This window comes from Tiliqua scincoides, chromosome 2 (assembly GCF_035046505.1).
Source record: "Tiliqua scincoides isolate rTilSci1 chromosome 2, rTilSci1.hap2, whole genome shotgun sequence".
NCBI lineage: Eukaryota > Metazoa > Chordata > Lepidosauria > Squamata > Scincidae > Tiliqua > Tiliqua scincoides.
The window spans coordinates 88,384,470-88,406,296 of record NC_089822.1 but is presented as its reverse complement, the minus strand read 5'-3'; the positions used below and the strand labels follow the sequence as shown (position 1 = coordinate 88,406,296).

The following is a 21,827-nucleotide window of genomic DNA, read 5'->3' as shown; positions in this document are numbered from 1 at the left end:
ATCCTTCCTGTGCATAATTTTGTATGTCTCAATCATGTCCCCCCCTCAGGCGTCTCTTTTCTAGGCTGAAGAGGCCCAAATGCCTTTCCTCATAAGGAAGGTGTCTCAGCCCAGTAATCATCTTAGTCACTCTCTTTTGCACCTTTTCCAATTCCACTATGTCCTTTTTGACCAGAACTGGACACAATACTCCAGGTGTGGCCTTACCATAGACTGGTACAATGGCATTATAATATTAGCTGTTTTGTTCTCAATACCTTTTCTCATGATCCCAAGCATAGAATTGGCCTTCTTCACTGCCACTGCACATTGGGTCGACACTTTCATTGACCTGTGCACCACCACCCCAAGATCTATCTCCTGATCTGTCACAGACAGCTCAGAACCCATTAGCCTATATGTGAAATGTTGACTTTTTGCCCCAATGTGCATGACTTTAATGTTCATTTGCTGCTGCTTTTTGTCATATGGAGTTTGATTACATTTTATTGTATGGTGGGCTACCTTGCAAAAAAGACAAGGCAATGCAGAACATGATATTTGAAATAACATAAGCACATAAACATAAGTGGGATTTAGGTGAACGGAATTAGAGATAGCACCAGTAACATGGCTATTCCAGTATGCTACTATAAGTTTTAGAAAACTGTTTTCATGAACTACACTACCCACAAAAAAGGAACTGGCTAGGCCAAGTTGTGCATGTAATAAGTTTTAAGTATGTCAAGGTTAAAAAAACCTGAGAACTTTCCTGAAGATCATCATCTTACCTGTCAGCTATTGCTTTAGCCATGAAGTAATCCTCAGCAATATACTGTGCAAAAGCTATAAGTCCTCCAGCTTGATCCAAGACATCTTTTCTCATCAAGCAAGACATTCCTGTTACACATTTGAAGCCAGTTACATGAGCAGAAATATACGTCCTTGGGTGGGAAGTGCCAAAATATACCTGTTAAGGAAAAATGTGCAGCTAAGTTGATTTTTTAAAAAAAATAATCATCCCATTGCCTCTCTACAATCATAACATGCATTTCTTTAGAATACTTAAGATATTTTGGATAAGGGTAAAATTCTTCTGCCACTCACATAAGTGTTGTCAAGTGATCATATGAATTTTAAACTATTATCTGTTTACGTTTGTGCAGGCAATCATATGCATCATTGCAGAAGTGTGTAACTCAGCCTGCTAGCCATGTTGGAATTCTACATCAATTTCTAAAATGTTATCTTGCAGTGTTTCTCAAACTGTGGGTTGGGACCCACTAGGTTGGTCACTAGCCAATTTCAGGTAGGTCCCCATTCATTTCAGTATTTTATTTTTCATATATCAGATTTGATACTACCATGGTATGTGACTGCATTTGGGCAAATGTTTCAGACCTGTACTTTTAATACGCTACTATGATATTCTTTCAACAATGATAGTAAATGGGACTTACTCCTGGGTAAGTGTGGGTAGGATTGCAGCCTAGGATTGTTAAAAAATTTTCCTACCAGATGATGTCTGGTCTGGTCATGACATCACTTCTAGTGGGTTCTGACAGATTCTCATTCTAAGAAGTGGGTCCCGGTGCTAAATATGTGCGAACCACTGTTGTATAGCAAACAAAAAATCTCTGAAATCAGTGCTTGTGGTCGATTCTGCTGCCATACAAACATATGTACAAGAGCAACCTGAATTCCATTCTACAATCCTTAGAACTGGTGCACTTAAGTTTATTTTGCTGCTTTTGGTCTTTTTACAGCAAAGTTTAATGCCAGATATCTATTCTATGCCACCCAAAATGAGAAATAAATAATTTTAAGAACGAATTCAACCTGCCACTTTTGTGTTTATTACTCAGTCTACGCATGTGTTACACTGCATAAGGCTACCACAAACGAAAACAGCAGACTAGGATTGTGAGGTCAGCATTATTCAGACAGGAGAGCAGCAGTGAGTATAGCAATATTATGTTACTAGTTACTATAAGGATAGTTCACAAAATGAAGAGTGCAAAGAACAAATAGGAACCAAAGGAGAACAAGTGAGGAGTTAGAATGGGAAGGGAATATAGACTCAGCCAACAGCCTATTCCAAAATACTTTTAAATGTTCTTCACATTCATTGCCTGACCCATCACTGTCAACACCCAGAATGGCAGAGACAAAATTTCATTTAGTTCAGTGTTAAAGATGAAGCAAGGAAGATAATTCAAATTCATTTCTTACTCAAAGCTGTTAGGAAGTTCAGGGTTGTTCCAAATAAGATTGGCAAATTACAAAAGGTTTCTATACGTTCATTCCATAAGTTCACAGTTTGGTATTTAACCCTATAAAGTGTCAGTAAGATACTCATCTGAATTCTTGTACTGATGCTTTAAAAAAAGGTCTTGCTGAACATTCACAGAGGATCACAAAACAAGGAAGGTCAAAGGCTGTTTAATTGTGGAAAGAAGTGAGAGCACAAGGGCACTCACCTGCTCTAGAGTGGCAGCAAAGCCCTGCCTATCTGCCACATAGGGCAGGCCATGGACCAGCCCAACCTTTTCCGTCATTAGATTGGCCATATCAGTCAATGTATCTGGTGTTACTAAAAATAAAAAATGGACTGTAGTTAACACCCATAAAGTAGCATTTTTAAAAAGGACAATATTTCTACTAGTCTATAACCTATGAAAGAACATTATTCTTGGTTACAAATGAGATTTGAAGCAGCATTGTTTGTAAACCAGCATGGTTTCAAGACATAACTTTCAAGACATAATTTGTGTTCCAATGTAGAAGAATGTAACATTCAGAATTAGCGTTTTAGCTTAAAAATGGGGGGAAAAACACACACAATATTCTAAAATTAAAGTTGCTTCTGATTTTTAAAAAAGCAAACTTTAAAATCTAGATCCTACCATCTTAAATGTTATTCAGGATTAGAACTTTACTGAAATTGGTATGCCGTAGTGAGAAACAAAGCACAATACTGAGTAATGCATCTCTCAAGCAACTAAAATAAGGGAGAGAATAGAACACCTGGAGTCTCAATTAACACAACATTGTGAACTAGTGTAGTGTAATGGTTAGAGTGTTGGACTAGGACTGTGGAGAGCCAAGTTTAATCCCCATTCAGCCATGAAATTAACTTGATGATTCTTGGTCAGTCTTTCAGCTTTACTTACTCCACAGAGTTGTGAGAATGGGGGTTAGAACTGTGTGCTACCCTGAGCTCCATGGGAGGAAGTGCAGGATAGAAACACAGTTAATAAACAGTAAAAATCACCACATTCTGTATAAACCTGACATGACTTTTACTATCCCAACAGTTATAGCAGATGTACTAGGAGCTACATTCCCCTGCTAGAGTTTTGGCAGCAGATGTCACTCACCTGCTATAGTGGAAACAGCAATACGGATTTATTATTTTAGTTTAAAAGGAAGATAGGGTAGAATATCTATCTTTAAATTTATGTATTACTCCTTGCGAGGTCTAAAAACAAGACAGACAATCCAAAATAAATGCAACTGCCAGAGGCGCAGCTAGGTGATCGACACCCAGGGCCCATAAATTTTTGTCACCCCATACGACATAATTAATTAATTAGTTCACATTTTTTTATACCACCCTTCCTCTAAGCAGCTCAGGGCGGTGTACATGATTCCTCTCCTTATTTTGTCCTCACAACAACCCTGTGAAGTAGGTGAGACTGAGAGATAGTAATAGTCATGACATGAAATGAATAATAATAATGGCCAGAAAATAAATGCAGTGAATATTTCCCAACAAGCAATGGATGAAATTCTGCATCAGATGGTATATAACATGATGGCATTATTCCTAAAAGCCATGATTTCCAGAATTTTGATCACTAGAGTGTTCCCCCCCCCCCGGGGATGTCTCATTGGCCTGTTTTAAGTTAAGGCAGTGGTTCTCAAACTTTTAACACTGGGACCCACTTTTTAGAATGACAATCTGTCCAGGACCCCTGGAAGTGATGTCATGGCTGGAAGTAACATCATTAAGCAAAATAAAAGAAATTATAAATAAAGAAAAACAAATAATTAAATAAGGGGAAGCTAGCCCTGTTTCACCAAGTGAATTTTTTCTATAGTCTGCCTGCAATAACACCCCACAAAAATATCATTGAGATTTTCAGCCCTCCCTAGTGCCCAGTTCAGCGTAAATTCTTATATTTTAAGCATATCACTATCAGGATTCACCTGGCTTTACAAGACTAAAAACGAATAAAATTTTACTTTACCAGTTCAAGCCTCTGTTTTATTCTTTAGGGAGAAAGGTGCTACCTTCTGGAGCATTTGCTGAGCTCCACTTTCATCAGATTGGGACTCTGCAGCCAGCCTTGCATTCCCCTTTGCCTGACTTGACCAGGAGCCAAGGAATGTTTGCTTACTTGCAGGTAAATGCGACCATGTGGCTTATTTTCACTTTCCATAGGGCTCAATACATTGGTCTGCTTGGAGGGAGGGACCTCTTTCTTAGGTGTTTTTTGGAGGGGCTGCTTTCATTGGATAGGAACCATTCTGGTGTCATTGGATTCCTCTCAGCCTGCCCTTTCCGACGGATTAGGCATGTTCACCTACTTGCGAGTAAACATGCGGTATGGCTCGGTTTCACTTTCCATAGTGCTCCATGCATTTTTTGGTATCTGGATTTTTGGCCATAACTTTGGATAGAAAGGATATACTTCACTCTGGTTGTTTTCATTGCATTCTGCTGGAAATTCCACATCCAACAGTATATAGCATGATGGGGTTATTCCTATCCTCCATGATGTTAGCGATGTTGGGTCATTTGTGGTATCACCTCCCCAAGGCTGGTACCTGGGGTGGACCGCCCCCCGCCCCTCGCTAGCTATGCCACTGGCAACTACAATGTTCTCATACATCTCACATTATCCTCACCTCTTTTCTTCCTATTAACCTGAAATGTAGGTATTAAATTCTTTTGGGCAGAGACCTGGGTTTTGTTTTTGCTTACGTTATTTTAAAGAGCCATGAACACTGATTGTTCTATTAATACCAAGTTTAACAGCATCCTATGCAGTTGCAACTGTACTTAAAAAATATTCTATTGCCACTGACTGCACTTACCTCTAATGCCGCTATCACAAATCCATATGAGGTCATACTTGGCAACTTCATATGCTGGCATTAAATTGTTGATTTTTGGATTGATCCCAACCTTTTTACCACCTTCAAGAACAAAATTTAGGTTACATGTACAAGTCTTGCCTATGTTTTCAGAACATACTACTGTACAAATAAAACTGACACAGAGAGATAATTATACACCTTCTTAGGCTATCAGCTCAAAAGCATTCAGATATTTAGCAACCTGACTGCATTCTGAACCTGGACCATACTTTATGTTACTGACACAACAGGGTCAATTGTTGACTTCTAACAGATACAGCCTCAGAGCAATTCAGGTGCAAAGTGGTCTCTAATAAAATGTGAAGTTCTTGGATGGTGTTATCAAGTCTAGATATGCCAGTAAAAAGTAATGGAGACAGCAGACATGGCTTCCTGAAATATCACATCCATATATCAAAAGATAGCCCCTGAGGTGGTCAAGCTCTCTCATCCAATCCAGCCAGTATAATTCTAGATATACATTATCCAAGTGGAAGGGAACCTCATGTACAGATAAATTGTTCTTTCAACTATTGTTCTGTTTATCTGAGGACTTTTACACAAGTATAATTTTTGACTAACACCTGCAGATTAATGCAGAATTCTAGATTATTTTTAAAAGTTTAGATTCTGTGCTGAATGACCCAATCATCTAATAAAAACACCAGCATAACAGAAATCTTTCCTCACTCACCTATAAATAGCCTTGCATCAATATTGGGATATTTGCCAAGGAGCTTTTTACACACATCGATGGCAGGATCATCATGGTCTTGTACACAAAGAAGTATTTCATACTAGGAAAGAAAAGATTTAGGCAAGCTGTTATACAATTTACTTACAAGAAAATAGCTATCATGTAAGGTATTGGTTGCCAAACTCACGACCGTTGTGCACGGTTAAAGCAGTACCCGTTCAGACCACTGCTTAACGTTCTGGGGCAATGCTCACAAGAAGCCCACCCAGTTGCTGAAGTGTGACACTCTAGGCCCTCACATCTGTAGCTCGCTGCCCCAGCAGGCTTTGCATCCATATTTCTGGGCAAACGCAACTGTGCAGAGGGTTGCGCTGCAGCAAGTGGGTGGGCTTCTTGTGAGCATCACGACGGAATGGGAAGCACTGCTTATTGGGTAAGGCTTCAGCATTGTGCTGGCTGCAGTCCATGGGCCATAGTTTGGTGAATACTGATCTAAGGTTTAATGACAATATCAACCAGAGAAAGAATGAAAGCTATTACAACATCTGGACTGTTAGAACGATATTCCTGAAACATTCTCCAAGAATAGCCAGCTGTAAGAAACCTTTCTAGAGAATTCCAGAAAGTAATTCTGGAAAGAAGTAATTCTGGAAAGTAATTCTGGAAAGAAGAAACTTTCTGGAGAAACAAGTGGAACTGCACAGAAATTTTAAAGAGTCTCTCAAGATCCCTATTGGTTTGTGCCACCATAATCTGTCCATATCAACATCTATTTAAAAAAGATTTGATCAAGTCACATACATCTGTTTTCCATAAATGCTTCACTATAGAAAGCCTGGAGTAATGACATTCAAATAAAGTCTAAGAAGCCATCTGTTCCAGAAATACACTGATAACAGCTCCCTTTCCTCCTCAGCTCATATCCTATTTCACAGATTCTCAGTCACTTAGGAGTGTTGATTCAACTACTCCACCCTTTTCCAGACCAATGGAATTCATTCACTGCTTTTAGTACTGAACAAAAAGGAACAGCATGCAGTTGACAGGTATAACTACGGGGGTTTGAAAATAGTTTTATTTTTCCACAGATTTTGTGATTTAAAAAATGAAAAAGGTAGAAAGCGATGTTGTGTGTTTTTATTAAAATTTAATACAAATAAGAGCATGAAACACTAAAAGTATACTACGTAGGCAATATAGTGTCAACAGGTATAGTGTCAACACCTACCTATATCACTAGGTAGGTGATATAGTGTGAACAGATGCAGCCATAGTATTATTTCTAACGGGAAAAGTAATCTATTTGAATTTCTGAAAAATATCTTAAATACCAAAATGCAGTGTTTTGTTTTTTAACAAAAACAAACACCTCTCGGTATATCCCAGATATGACTAAACCTACACAAACAAAATGGGGTTGACACAGTTATTTCAATGCAAAAATCATATGCATGCTACCTTCTCAGCCAAAGTACTAGTTTCTCTCTCTCTCTCTCTCTCTCTCACACACACACACACACACACACACACATACACATACCTACCTACCTCTCAAAAAAAACCTCCCAACAAAATATTATTTCCTGAAATGGAACAATAATGTGGTAGATAAACACATGTTTTAAATACAGGATATGCTGTAAGTTTTTTACAAATATTAATTTTGCAGAGACAAAATAGAGTTGAATCCAAACATATTGCTTCATTCATAGTAATGCCTTTGTGGACAAGAGTTGTACTAATGAAAAGAGTCTTTGCACAAGCAAAGCAGCCCTTCTGTTCCTACAAAGTAGATATGATCCAAATATGATCTAATTAGGTATGATCTAATTATCCATGGATTTTTCACCCGTGGTTTTATCTCAATGCAAGGAGAAGAGCCCTTTAAATTAAAGAGAAAAAGTCATTTAACAATCGCCTAGTTAATGTGAGAGAGGGCAGCCAGTTGACAATCCTTTCTCTCTCCAGGCACTTAGAATAGCTTCACTCCAAGGCAAAAAACCCCACTTTCCCCTGAGCACATGAAAGAAAGATAACAGAGGCCTACAAAATTGAGGGTCAGAAAGGTTTTTCCCAAACTTTATGGTGGTTTGATATGAATTTGGGGTGCCGCTTCCAAAAATGGCATCCGTTTTTCCCTATCACGTCTAGTTTTGGAGACACGACATAGCTTCTTTACTGAATGGTTCAAGCAGCTTCCTCATGAGGAAGCTGCTTGAACCATTCACTGAAGAGGCTATACTACATCTCCAAAACTAGACATGTTAGGGCAAAATGGATGCCATTTTTGGAATTGACACCCCAAATATACCCAGGAATTGGTGTAACGTTTAAGGAAGCAAAATGTTTGTTGGCCTGTGTAATCACTTTGCACTGGTGAAGGGAGGGGTCGCTGGCTCAGAGTGAAGTCTTTCTAAGCACCTGGAGAGAGACTGTCTGCCTAATGACTGTCTTACATCACAAAGGTCAGCAAGGCTAGCAATTGCCTAGCAAAGGGGTATTGTTTTTTTAAATGGATTTCCTTCAATGTAATTTTTGCCATCCAAAAATGAGATCTGGGAACCGAGCCCTCGGGAATAATGAGACTCAACCTGTATAGTGAGTGGAATGATAGGTTTAGAGGCAATTAATTTTAAAGATTTCTGGCTAACAATAATATTGTTGACAGATGTTGCACTGACTAAAGAATTTTACTTTAAAAAGTGAATTAGGTTTGAAGTCACAAACAAAAGAATCAGAGCCATATATTATACAATACCTAGCAATGGGGCCAATATTGTAATTAACAGTCTACATCATCATTTTGAAGTGTGAACCCCAAGCTTTTTTGTTTTGTTTTTAAACTTCTCCTTTCTTTAACCGTATCACTCAACCACACATACCCACCCAGGGATGAATCAAGAGGTTTTAATTAATCTATTGCCACTTGAATAGTCCCTTGATACAGGGTGGAAAAATAGAGTCCCTCTTTTTTCCATCAGAAACAGAGCCAAGTTCAGTAAGTCACATGAAGTACAGCTTTACGTAAATCTGTAGTTGAGCACTGACAGTTTCAGCAGGAAGATAAAAACAACTCAGATAACTTTAACCTATTTCCTGACATGACAGAAAGACATGACAATTAACACACATTCCACTGTACAATGCGTAATTTCTCTTGCTATTGAGTAGCATTTAGAAATGCATTTGAAAGACAGTTGGCCTTTTTCCACAGGGGATCCGTAACCAGACCCACCCCTGCAGATATTAAAACCCATGGATAATCAAATTCGCAGGTTTGGCCACAGAGGACCTCCGGATGCTACCGAAGTGCCTTCTGCTTGCACCCGGGAGGCTTTCTGAGGCCCGGAGAGACCCTCAGGTTTCTCCAGGCCTCAGGTCTCCCAGAGGTGTCAAAAAGCCTCTCGGGCCTCAATAGCAAGATAAATTATTATACAGTGGAATGTGTGTTAATTGTCCTGTCCTGTCAGGAAATAGGTTATAGTCATGAGGAAGTGGCTTGAATCAGCATATAAGGTGTCTCCAGTGTTTTTCAAATTGTGGGTCAGACCCACTAGGTGGGTCGCAAGTCAATTTCAGATGGGTTCCCATTCATTTCAACGTGTATTTTATTTTAAATGTTAAATTTAGACTTGATGCTACCATGGCATGTGATTGCATTTGGGAAAATGTTACAGACCTGTACTTTTAATAGGTTACTATGCATATACCTTTAAAATGACAGTCAATGGGGCTTCCTCCTGCGTAAGTATGAATAGGATTGCAGCCTTTGGGATGTTTGGGAAATTTTTTAAACAGATCAGCAACTGCTTAGGAGGGTTAGGAGGGTTCTTCTTTATTTGAAATAAATCTTTAAACTTAAATTTACAGTAAACTTTACTTAATTGATTTTATTTGTCATATGGGGCACATTAAAAATTTTCTTGTTTGATGATGTCACTTTCCAGTGGTAAAATGTTTGAGAACCACTGGTCTATGCTGTAGCCCCAAAACTAGAACCAAAAGGGCAAAACCAATGCCATTTTTGGACTAAGCACCCCAAAAATATCCTAAATTGGTTCAAATGCCTTTGGCATCTAAAAATAGTTTTTGTTTTGATAGGCCTGTGTTATCCACGCCAGTTATCGCCAGTTCAACCTTTTTAATGTTTATGTAGCATCAACAATAGGCTAGCCATGGACATCTACAAAGAAAATGCTATGTTTTGTGTAAAGTTAAACTGTGGCTACAAAACAGGCTGACGTGGCTTCATTTAGGACTTTTCATGTTATACCTATTCAACTAGTTCTTCATGATAGTATAACTTTTTTCCTTCTTAGAAAAAAAAGGTAAACACTTGTAAGTTTAATATAAAAGGAACACCAAGAGGAATATAATTGGGAGTAAAACAAGGTGGTGGGGGGAGGAGAAGCACAGAGAACAAGGAATTTCAACTTGGAAACAAGAAAAGACAACTGTAGCACAGATGATGAATTAGGGATGGTGAGGTATTACTTAAATTCCAGGAAGGATGTAATCTTCTACAGAGCTTTAAAAGTTCAGGGAAATTCTCAGTGGGTATAATTCATATAGGGCAGGATCAGTGAAGACATAATAAAACTATAGTTGTGAGTCACAGCCCTTGATTAACATGCTGCATTCAGCAGCCAAGCTAGTTGGCAGGGTTGAAAATCTATACAGCAAAGTGGAATCAACATGTACTCAGAAGGTCTACAAAATCATCTTCAGTATCTATATGGGATTCATCTACAATTTGAGTTACCTCAGTGGCGTAGCTAAGGGGGTGCAGGGGGTAGCAGTTGCATCAGGCATCAAGCTTTAGGGGGACAACAAGCTGAGCTTGACAGTAGTGACCAAAATTGTGAAAATTTTGGTATGTATGAATAATACCATCATGTTATATATCATTGGAAAGGTAATTTAATGCAGAATGTAATGAAACAAACTGCACTGGAATTTCTGTATTCTATCAAACGTTATGGCCAATTAACCAGAAAATGAAAACACAATTGTCTTGTGGAACAAAAAGTGGATTTACTTAACTCCAAACTGACCTATAAGACTGATTGTTCTGAGTGCCAATGAGATGTTATTATGATAAAGCATGGAACCAATCACTTTTTATTTATTTACTTAATTAAATTTGATTTTATCATGTGGGGGGAGCTACAAAATCTTCTTTGACCCCAGATAGCAGATAGATGCCTTAGCTTTGCCACTGACTGGGGGAGGCAGAAGAGCAAGTGGGTGGTGAGCTGCTGGGGAGAGGAGGTGGGTTCCTCCCAATTTTCACTTTTTAAAAAGCCAGGGTGTGATGTCACTTCTGGTTGTGACATCACTTCTGTGGCAACATTTTGAGCTTGGCACGAGGCAACACAATCATTAGCGACGCCATTGAGCTGCCTTATTAAAATAAAAAGACATGTCTGGTCATCCAACAAATGTCACCCTACATCCTTTACTTGAAATGTGAATTAGCCCATAGACATGGACCTACCCCAATTTGCCAAAATCTAGTCAAGCCTGGAAGCCAGAAGTGCCCCTAAACCAAGTAACTCTGAGAAAAAGAATCCTTGCCTACAGTGCAAATGTCTTATTTTTTTTCTCTCAAGATAAGCACCTCTCCATCCAAAATCCAATTAAGTATAAGAGATTCTCTGACTGAATTTGGCTATCACTGGTGTGGCTTGAACCAACCTGACCAGTCTGAGGAAACTGGAGAGCCCCTGAATAAGTAAAATACCTTTTGGCCATGCAAGTCAAATCGGGGTACTTTGTTAGATTAGAAAATTGCTTCTTGCCTCAATCAAGTCCTTTGCTGGAGCCAAAGACTCCCTTATCATAGTCATTCAAATAATTCAGCCCCAGAATCCTTTTATATTCTTTTGTTCTGGAAGGTATAACTGGCATACTGAACCACCACCCCCACTCACACAAGTTTTCCCTTCACCCTGCCATGGCAGCCCACACTCTACCTAAGCCTCCTCAGTGCCTGCTTGGATCACTGTACAGCACTCTTTCCTTTGGATCCTTGGCCTTTTGTCTGAGAACTCCAGGACTGTGGCTTTTTGCCTCAAGTCTCCAGTTCATTTGAACTTCTCCTTTTATATCTTTTCCTTGTTTTAGCTCAATTTATTTGTACTAAATTTGGGTGGAGATTTTTCCTCCAGGCTCACTTCAGTACAATTTCCCTTAACCAATTTATCACACCCTTTAAAAAAAAAAAAAAAAGATCTAGGATCCTACCCCCATCTAGAGATATTGGCTACCAGTATGATACGGTGGAATATGAGCCCAACACGATAATTGAATTGGGGTTATTTTTGCTGGAGCTTGTTTTGTTCATATTAAGTGGGAGGTTGCTGAGAAGAATCAGACTTTACATATGTCCAAGGTCAAGGACTCTGTTAATTTCCATGCAGTTACATTCCACCACCACCACCAACAACCCGATTGAGTGGCACCACAAACAACTGTTTTTGCATTGATGTGATTTTTAATATGCCTTCTGAACCCCTCTGAATTGTAAATTTAACCCTCCAATAAACTGCATTCCTTTTGCATCTGTTTCAGATTGAGTCTTTGCTGTGGCCTGTGCAGTTAGTACATATGCCTCTGGGTATGTATGGTAGCACACTAGAAGCCACTGGGCATTTTGGTAATCCCACAGAAATGAAATTCAGCAGTCTTGTAGCACACCTATTCATTTCCAATGGTGCTCATGAAGAAGGTCTTTCCAGAAAATTATGCTTGTACCAAAGTAACAAAAGTACAGGTGTGCATCACTTGACAACCATTTGCTTAACTGACAGACTGCTTAAAGATCTGCTTAACCATTTGCTTAATGACAGACCATATATGATGGTGGTCAAAGCACTATAAAGATGCTCTTAATGAGGCAATCCTGTCTCCCATAGCCTGCAGCAGAGTGTCTTTGCTCTTAATGCAAAGAGGCAATCTCCAGTAGCCTGTGCAGCCAGCTGAGTGTCTGGCAGGAAGTTTCTGTTTACACAACAAAGGCAATAGATTGGACTGAATGTTCACTTAATGACTTAATTGCATAACAACAGGGAGAGGGAACTTATCCCCATTGTTGTTTAGTGGCACACACCTGTAAATAGGAGATGCATTTTAAGTCAAGAGAATACAGCTACTGTTACTACACAAGAATAATTTACTATCAGTTTTTGAACTCAAAGTTTATCCTAAAGTGAAATATCTGAGAATTTTCAAGGAAAACCTAACAAGTTTCTGCAAGAAATTTATCAGGGGATTTCTGCATAGGTGTAACCCATTTTGAAACTTATTTAAGCTCATATCCCACACATAAAGGCCAATGTGAAGGCCAGAGTAAATTGAAGTCTTTGCCTGGTACCAGCAAGACAAAAAAAAAAGGACTTGTGCTAGGCAAGCCTCTCTAGAGACAATTCCAGAAACAAGGTAACAAAGAGCCTTTCTTCAGTCACATCAATCTCACTGCAGGTTGCAAAGGGACCTGGAGAAGGGCTCTGAAGACCATCTAAATATTCAGGCAAATATATGTTGGGAGCAGGTGGTCCTTTAAACACTTGGGTCCCAATATGCTATAGGGCTTTACAGGTTAAAATCAATACTTTGAATTGTACTCAGAAACAATTCTGAGAAACTCAGAAGGCTGACAAGCAATGAAGATATTTAAGTATGATTATTATAACTGCTTCCACAGTTAACACACTCAATTTTCTAGAAGTCAAAATACATATCCTCTGAAATATCAGACACTGTTACAACATTCTGTGGGGCAAGAGAGAAACCAAAAAGGCAAATTTAAATACATTTTTTAAAGGATGCATACATACAAAAGATAAATACATACTTTTGGATAATCCAACTCAAAGAAGGTTTCCAAATTGTTGATGAGGTTTGGATCAACACCCTTTAAGGGCTTCAAAAGTGAAACACCTGGAAGCTTGCTATATGGCTGTTTATCAGTTGCTTTCTTGTTGAGGCGTAGACGCCTGAAAAACAAAAATGTCATTTAGGAAATTTTAAAACTGTAGTAATTTAAACATTCATATTCAACATTTCACTTTGATTTAGGATTTAATTATAATTAATTTTCCTTTAGCTGGCTCAAGTAAAAGTGATCAGCAAGCAGGTCCAGCTTTGCGCATCTGAATAAGATGTCTAGATGAGGTAAAGTACATTGCTACACAAGGGAAAAAATGGATGTATGGGCTGGGAAGGAACAGTGTTGGCCTATTCCCTCAATAGACTGTATGTCACACAGAAGACCCTCACAGCATTAATCTGATTGGGAGACAAATGGAAGCATAGATTAAGTCTAGGCCCTCTTTCCCTGGCTGCCCACAAGCCAGAGGATCAATAGGTGCTGAAGGAAGCTTTCACTTTCCAGTTGCAATGGCTCAGTAAAACTATGAGTACTGTAGTATCCTGTTCTTGTTTGTCTTTCCATGACATAAAATTTGTAAAGCTCTTGGCATAATGTTGTTTTGGGGAATGGGAATCATTAATTGGCAACACTGAAGAAACTAATCATGTGATTGTTGATCTAGCATCTCTATCTTTAATACAAACAAAAAGGAATTTGTTTATAGCATTATAAGCAGGGCTTTTTTCTAACAGAATGCACTGGAACTGTGTTCCGGCACCTTTTTTATGCAGTCCCCCCCCCAGGAAAAAATGAATGGAGCTCTATGGAAAGTGAAAGTGAGCTGTAGCGTGCGTTTACTCGCAAGTAGGCGTACTTGCCATAGTCAGTCGGAAAGGGTAGGCTGAGAAGAATCCAACGACACCAGAATGGGCCCAATCCAATGAATGCAGCCTCCCAAAAACACCCATCCCTCCCAGCTGCGAGCCTGAGCCAGAAACAAAGCCACGTGGCCGCTTTTACTCGCTAGTAGTCCGTCGGAAATGGCAGCTGAGAGGACTCCAAGGATGTCAGAATGGTCCTGATCCAATGAATGCAGCCCCCAAAAACACAGAAGGGAGAAGGAGGTCCCTGCCTCCCTCCCAGCTGCAGTCTATGGAGCCCTATGGAAAGTGAAGCAGCCTCATGTTGTGTTTACTCATGAGTAGGCAGACGTGCCTTGGCTGTTGGTCAGACCAGGCAAAGGGGAATGTGAGGACACCAGAATGGTCCCGATCCCATGGAGCTGGAGATACTCCAGAAGGCAGCCTCTTCCCTGCCCCCCACTAAAAAGGACAAAAAAGAGGCTTCAGGTGGTCAGGGGAAAGTTTTCTATTTTGCATTTACAAAGCCAGGAGGGTCTTTATCTTGATATGCCTGAAATAGAAGAACTTTAAACTAGGCACTGGGGAGAGATGGAAATCTCACTGATTCTTTTTGGGCGGTTGTTATTGCAGGCAGACTACAGAGTAAGCTCCATTGACCACTCTGGGATTTACTTCAGAGTAGACATGCATAGGATTGGGCTCACAGGCTGCAATCCTACCCACGCTTTCCTGAGAGTAAGCCCCATTGACCACAATAGGACTTACTTCAGAGTAGATTCACTTGGTGGAACAGGACTAGGTCCCCCTTAATTATTTCTTTTAATTATTTATAATTATTTATTTTAATTTGCTTGATGATGTCACTTCTGGCTATGACATCACTTCTAGTGGGTCCTGGACAGATTGTCATTCTAAAAAGTGGGTCCCAGTGTGTATTGGAATCAGGAAAGGAGATCAGGAAAGGTGGTAGGCTGTGGTGTCAGCAGTGGCCCCTTTAAGGGTAAGGCCTGGGCTTCCAGGGAGTGTGCTGCACAGCTGCAGGCACTTGAAGGCAATAGGGCCCTCAGGGATATAAGGAGCACCTGAGGCAGGAAGGGTTTGTGGGCAGCAGAAGGAGGAAAGCTTGAGGCAGGGGAGACTAGATTAACGGACTAAGGAATTGATGGCTAATGGACTGCTGGTTGACTGATTGGTAAATGGACTTTGGAGACTGCTGGAACAGACTGCTGGAGACACTGGAGTTTGAAGTGTGGCTGCTGTGCCTAAGACCTGTGGAGGACCAATGGTCTGCTGTAGTGGTGGGAGGCTGCTGGCAGGAGAGAGGATCTTTGCAGGTTGAACAGGCGAGCTACCCTGGAGTCCAGCAGGACTGCAGGGCAGAACCAGGGTCATTTGTTGGGGGAAAGAAGGGGAGCTAATTTGCTTAAAGTGGGCATAATTCTCCAGGCAGAGCTTGGCCTTGTAATCTGGCAAAACAAGGTGCTAAAAGTTTGAGAACTGCTGCCATAAGTTGTTAGTAAGCTGAAACAGGGGCAGTGGTGGGATTCAAATAAATTAACAACAGGTTCTATGTCCTAATGAGCAACTCAGCTTCAATTGTCTGCTGCAAAGGAAGTTGAAAGACTACAGCTGCACTCCTATACTGTACAGTACACACTTTCCTGGGAGTAAGTCCCATTGAACATAATGGGACTTACTTCTGAGTAGACAGTCATAGGATTGCACTGTAACTTTAACCAAGTTACTGTAACCCAATGTCTAAATCCAAATTGCAAGGCTGCAATTCTGTCCTCTACAGTCATACTTACAGGCCTCTGGCCACTAGTTTCCAAGGAGGATAAACATGCGGCTGACATGCACACTTCAAATGGACATTTTTTCTTGAATTCTCAAGGCAGTTGTATAATGAAATCAGGAAGGCACCAAGAAGAGGAGGTGGGAACTGCCAGGGCTCCAGGTTACCAACCTCTGGAGACACCACAGCAGCATAGCACCTTCACATCTGCACAAACCAACTTGCTGCACTGGGCTTTGAGCTGGGCCACCTTCCTTCTCAGTGGGAACTTGGTGATTTTTACCAGAGCAGTCAATCCTCTCAAGGATCTGGTTCACTTTTAGTGGTGAACATCTGGTCAGCAAAAGTGCACTGAGCACATAGTCTGACACCTCATCATCAACCAAAAGCAACAACAGCATAGTAACATCTTTATATCTCCCCTTCTTTTTTGTTCTATTACAGCATTCCTCAGCATCTGCCTCTTGCCCGCTGTACCATTTTGCATGGCCCACCTCTGGGAAGTACAACTGGAAGTAACTGGAAAGACTTTATCACCAGTTATTTCCATGCTAAGAGGCCAGACATGATGCAACAAACCACGGTAAGAGAGAGGCTCAAGCTACAATCCTATCCACTTTTTCCTGGTAGTAAGTCCTATTGACTATAATGGAACTTACTTCTGAGTAGACATGCATAGGATTGGGCTCCCAGGGTAGATGGGAAGGCTTTTTTGAGTGCAAGAAAAGCAGAACTGAGCCTCCTACCACTGTTTGTTGCATCGTATTGCTGGTCTCACTGCCAGGCAGTGGAGGTCTGGGGGGGGGTCCTGCCATGAGTACCACTGGGCACCACCTCAAGTACCACTGGTGGTATGAGTACTACTGGTTGAGAAATGCTGCTCTATTGCTTTTACCACCCAGCCCCAAAAAGAATTCCAGTGAACTCTAAAGCTTCCCCCTCCAACTTCCAACTCTGCAATCCAATGCACGTCTACTCAGAAGCCCAACAAGTTCAAGGGGAGTTGTTGACTTCCAGGGTTTGAGAGAGAATGGCAGCCTTGAAGGACAGTTTCACTAATGAGCAAAAAGGTACTATGAGGGGACTATTTTTCTAGGTTGCTTTCCGACAGGCAACAGCAGATACCCATCACTTTGGTCTACTCTAGTGGCGAGTCTCCCACAAGTTTGAGGGTTGCTACTGACCAGGGGGTGCAAAGCAGGGGCCTGCAGTGGGTGGGGAGGCAGGTGAGGCAGAACCTCCCCACCACAGTCCTTCGAAAGTGTTGCAGCTGTATAGGTGCCCAGCACCCACAACCCAGCCCAAAAATGAAAATTAACAGCACATGTAACAAGCCTTGCAGGTTTTGAGGTTCACCCTGATCACAAGTTCTTCCCAGTGCTTCTCCAGTTCTTTTTCATTAGGTGATAAGACCTAAACCCAATTTGCAAACTTGTTCAAAAAATCTTCAATTTCTAGTCAGCCTGGCATTTCACTTGCATGGGGGGAGGGAGAATAACCTAAAGGAACTTTTCTTCGAGAGAAGGAGCAATGCTAACTGTACCATCCTCAGCACACCGGGAATAGCAGTCCAATCCTATGCAAGCCTACACAGGAGCAAATCACATTCTATAGTCAATTGGGCTTGCTTCCCAGGTGTGAGTAGGATTGCAGCCTAAGGGTTATCCAACTTTCCAGAGCCAATGCAGCCCCGAGGTAAGGGAACAAACATTTTGTTGTCACAAGGAAACCTCCAGGACTTGGTGCTAGAAAGTTACAGTTAAGAGGACTTAGGACCTAATTCTATCCAATTTTCCAGTGCACTGTACCAATCCAATTTTCCAGTGCAGCTGTACCAATAGGGCATGCACTGCATCCTGTGGTGGGGGGCAGGGAACATTTGTTCCCTGAAATTATAGAATAAAGAGTAGGCAATAATTACTGTTAAAATAGGGGAGGGGATCAGGGTTGCATGGGAGAGGGGGTCAGGGCTGCATAAGAACAGCCCCACTGGATCAGGCCATAGGCCTATCTAGTCCAGCTTCCTGTATCTCACAGCAGCCCACCAAATGCCCCAGGGAACACACCAGATAACAAGAAACCTCATCCAGGTGTCCTCCCTTGCATCTGGCATTCTGACGTAGCCCATTTTTAAAATCAGGAGGTTGCACCATACATGTCATGGCTTGTAACCTGTGATGGACTTTCGAAATTTGTCCAATCCCCTTTTAAAAGCATCTAGGCCAGGTGGCATCTAGGCCATCACCACATCCTGTGGCAAGGAGTTCCACAGACCAACCACATGCTGAGTAAAGACATATTTCCTTTTGTCTGTCCTAACCCTCCCAACACTCAATTTTAGTGGATGTCCCCTGGTTCTGGTGTTTTGTGCGAGTGTAAAGAGCATCTCTCTATCCACTCTGTCTCTGTCCATCCCCTGCATAATTTTGTATGTCTCAATCACGTCCCCCCTCAGGCGCCTCTTTTCTAGGCTGAAGAGGCCCAAATAGCCTTTCCTCATAAGGAAGGTGCCCCAGCCCAGTAATTAGCTTACTCCAGGGGTTGGCAACCCATCTGCTCTGGGCAGCAGCAGCAGGAGGCGTGGAGCTGCACCTGCACTTCACAGGGGAAGGCAAGTCTTCCCTTGGCTCCTCTCACTGGGGACCTTGAGCCCATCCAAGCTGGAGAAGTGTGCCAGGGAGACATAAGCGATCTTCAGTCCCTTCCTGTGTGAGAGATTGGGGGGGGGGGTTTGATGTCTCTTAGGGGCAAAAAGTCTTCTGGGGAGAGCCACTGGTGGGGTGAGACACTGGGAGACTGACCCTCTTGACTGGATCAAAGGTGGAGGGGGAGCTCCAAAAACTTCTACAGCCTGGAGCTGGAAGGAGGAGGTGCCCCTTGGAAGTCCCGGGCTGCGTTTCATTCTCCTCCAGACTGACAATGCAATGCTAGGCATGTCTACTCAGAAGTAAGCCCCATTGTGTTCAATGGGGCTTACTCCCAGGAAAGTGTGGATAGGATCGCAGCCTCAGTGACGAAGATGAGATGCTTCCTTCTTCGCCTTCTGACTGACAGTGTCTACTCAGAGGTAAGTCCCACTGTATTCAATGGGGCTTACTCCTAGGAAAGTGTGGCAGTGATTGCAGCCACTGTCAATCAGAATGTGAAGAAGGAAGCATCTCATCTTCGTCACTGAGGCTGCGATCCTATCCACACTTTCCTGGGAGTAAGCCTCATTGAACAAAATAGGAGTTACTTCTGAGTAGACCTGGTTAGGATTGTGCTCAGTGCCTACATAGAGGTAAGTTCCATTGTGTTCAAAGGGGCTTACTCCCAGGAAAGTGTGGCAAACTCTGCTGGGGCTGCAATCCTCAGGGCAATGGACGGGCAGCTGAACTGCTCCTAGTCAGCGAGGCTGCACGCTGACTGCTCCTGTTGCCCTCATTAGCGGGAGGGGACCCATGGCAGCAGGGGGGGCTCGCCCTCGCAGGCAGCAGGGGCTCTTTGAGTGGGAGTGGCTCCAGCGTCCCCCTCTTCCTCCTGCACCCCCGACCCACCAGGAAAGCTGAGCCAGCTAGCTCAGCCGGGGAGGACAAGCGCAGGGCAGGCAACTGCTCCTGTTTCCCTTGTTAGCGGGTAGGGACACATGGCGGCGGGGGCTCTTTGGGCTCCAGCGCCCTCCTCTTCCTCCCGGGCCCCCGACTCACCGGGAGTGCTGAGCCTAGCCGGGGAGGAGAGGCGCGTGGCGAGCAGCTGAACTGCTCCTCATCAACGAGGCTGCAGGCTGGCCGTTCGTGCCCTCTCCTGCATTCTCCGCGCAGTCGCAGGAGGGTCATAGCTGCGCGTGCGCTCCCCAGCCAACAACCGGTTCTCCGAACCAAGAGGTGAACTAGGAGGCGGTACTATAGAACCGGGGCGAACCGGCTCAATCCCACCACTGCACAGGGGGGTGTGTGTGTGTGACTCTACAAGTTTTCAAAATCACTAAAATCAGAATTTGGAGGAACAATACCATCATGTTTTATATTAATCTATGTGTAATTTCATGCAGAATGCAATGAAATAAACCACATTGAAATATGTGTTCTAACAAAAGATACAGCCAATAAAACCAGTGGGGGCAGGGCGATGGTACATCACCACGCCCACCACCTGGGGTGCTGCCCTGCCCACGGCATGGGGTGACGCACAGGCCTCCCGCACCATGTGACGTGAATCCTAGTGTGATTCTGCACTGGGGTGCACTGGGGTACTGATTCCAAAAATGGCATCAGTTTTCCCCTATCATTTCTAGTTTTGGAAATAAGGCATAGTCTCGTTAGCAAACGGTTCAAAGAGCTTCCTCATGAGGAAGCCTATGCTATGGCCATTTTTGGAATCAGCAACCCAAATTCATAAAAAAGCCACCATAAATTTTGATAAAATGTTTTTCTGACCCTCAGTTTTGAAAGTCTTTGATATAGATTAAAGATCGTCCTGAACTATTTTTTGCCAATAGCAAAGAGTGGTTAACTTGATAACTGTAGGCACAGTGTATTTTAGTGCATTTTACATTAGAACAGTGTTTCTCAAACTGTGTGACCGGACCCACTAGACGCTGTGCCAGAACCACGATTCAGAGCGCGATACCATAGTCTTTCGAGACTGAAGGTTGCCAACTAAGGGTCGGGACCCACTAGGTGGGTCATGAGCCAATTTCAGGTAGGTCCCCATTCATTTCAATATTTTATTTTTAATATATCTATTCAATACTATTGAATGCCTTTGTTATCCTTTCTGTACGTGTTAATCACGTGTTGTCTAGTTGAATCTTATTACTTATTTCTCCAAAAAAAATGGTTTAAAAATAAATAAATAAAAGATTAACAAGTTGTGAGTTCCTGCACTTTTTTTTTTACACAAAAAAAGCACTGATAAGAGTACAAGTTGCTATGGAGAGCTGGCTCAGTATTTAAACAGTAACCACAGAGGCCAGTAAACTTCTAAAACAAGCTCAACAAAATTTTGGGAGTTGTCACATTAGATGGCTACAGCTTTCAATTGTATCATAAAACAAGTATTGAATCTTACTTAAAATATTAACTAGAACATCACTGTCAGAGGGTGGATGGGAAACTACTGAACAGACAGCATATACAATTAAGAGTGCTTTACATTTATAGTTTTGCTCCACCCCCTTTCTATAGACTGCCTAAAGTTATTTACATTATCTCACTCTACAGACCCAGCAGTGTCTCTGCCAAGTCACCTTTCCAAGAATATTTCTCAGTTCCCTGTAGAAACTCATTTCAGAAAAATGTATTTTAAAGTCTTTAAAAACTATTCATACTTGTTTTGAGTGTTTGTATGTAGTCATAGTTATTGATAAATAATATTTTTTACACTTTTAATTAACATTTATCAATGTGAATAACCACTGGTTGTTAGTGCATAGTATGATGACTAATGTTACGGACATTTTATTGTGAGTTATTTCATTGTATTTTATACTGTGTC

At 41.8% G+C, this 21,827-nt stretch overlaps 1 protein-coding gene across 1 annotated transcript in view; it reads right to left on the bottom strand.

Annotated features, from left to right (window-relative positions):
* Positions 1-21,827, bottom strand: part of UGCG (UDP-glucose ceramide glucosyltransferase) — a 51,125-nt gene that overhangs the window by 8,114 nt on the left and 21,184 nt on the right. Inside the window, exons 2-6 of the mRNA XM_066615122.1 lie at positions 13,677-13,818; positions 5,819-5,921; positions 5,083-5,184; positions 2,460-2,572; positions 771-949 (exon numbers count right to left, since the gene is read on the bottom strand). Of these exons, the coding sequence (XP_066471219.1) occupies positions 771-949; positions 2,460-2,572; positions 5,083-5,184; positions 5,819-5,921; positions 13,677-13,818 (639 nt within the window). The remainder of the gene's footprint in view (positions 1-770; positions 950-2,459; positions 2,573-5,082; positions 5,185-5,818; positions 5,922-13,676; positions 13,819-21,827) is intronic.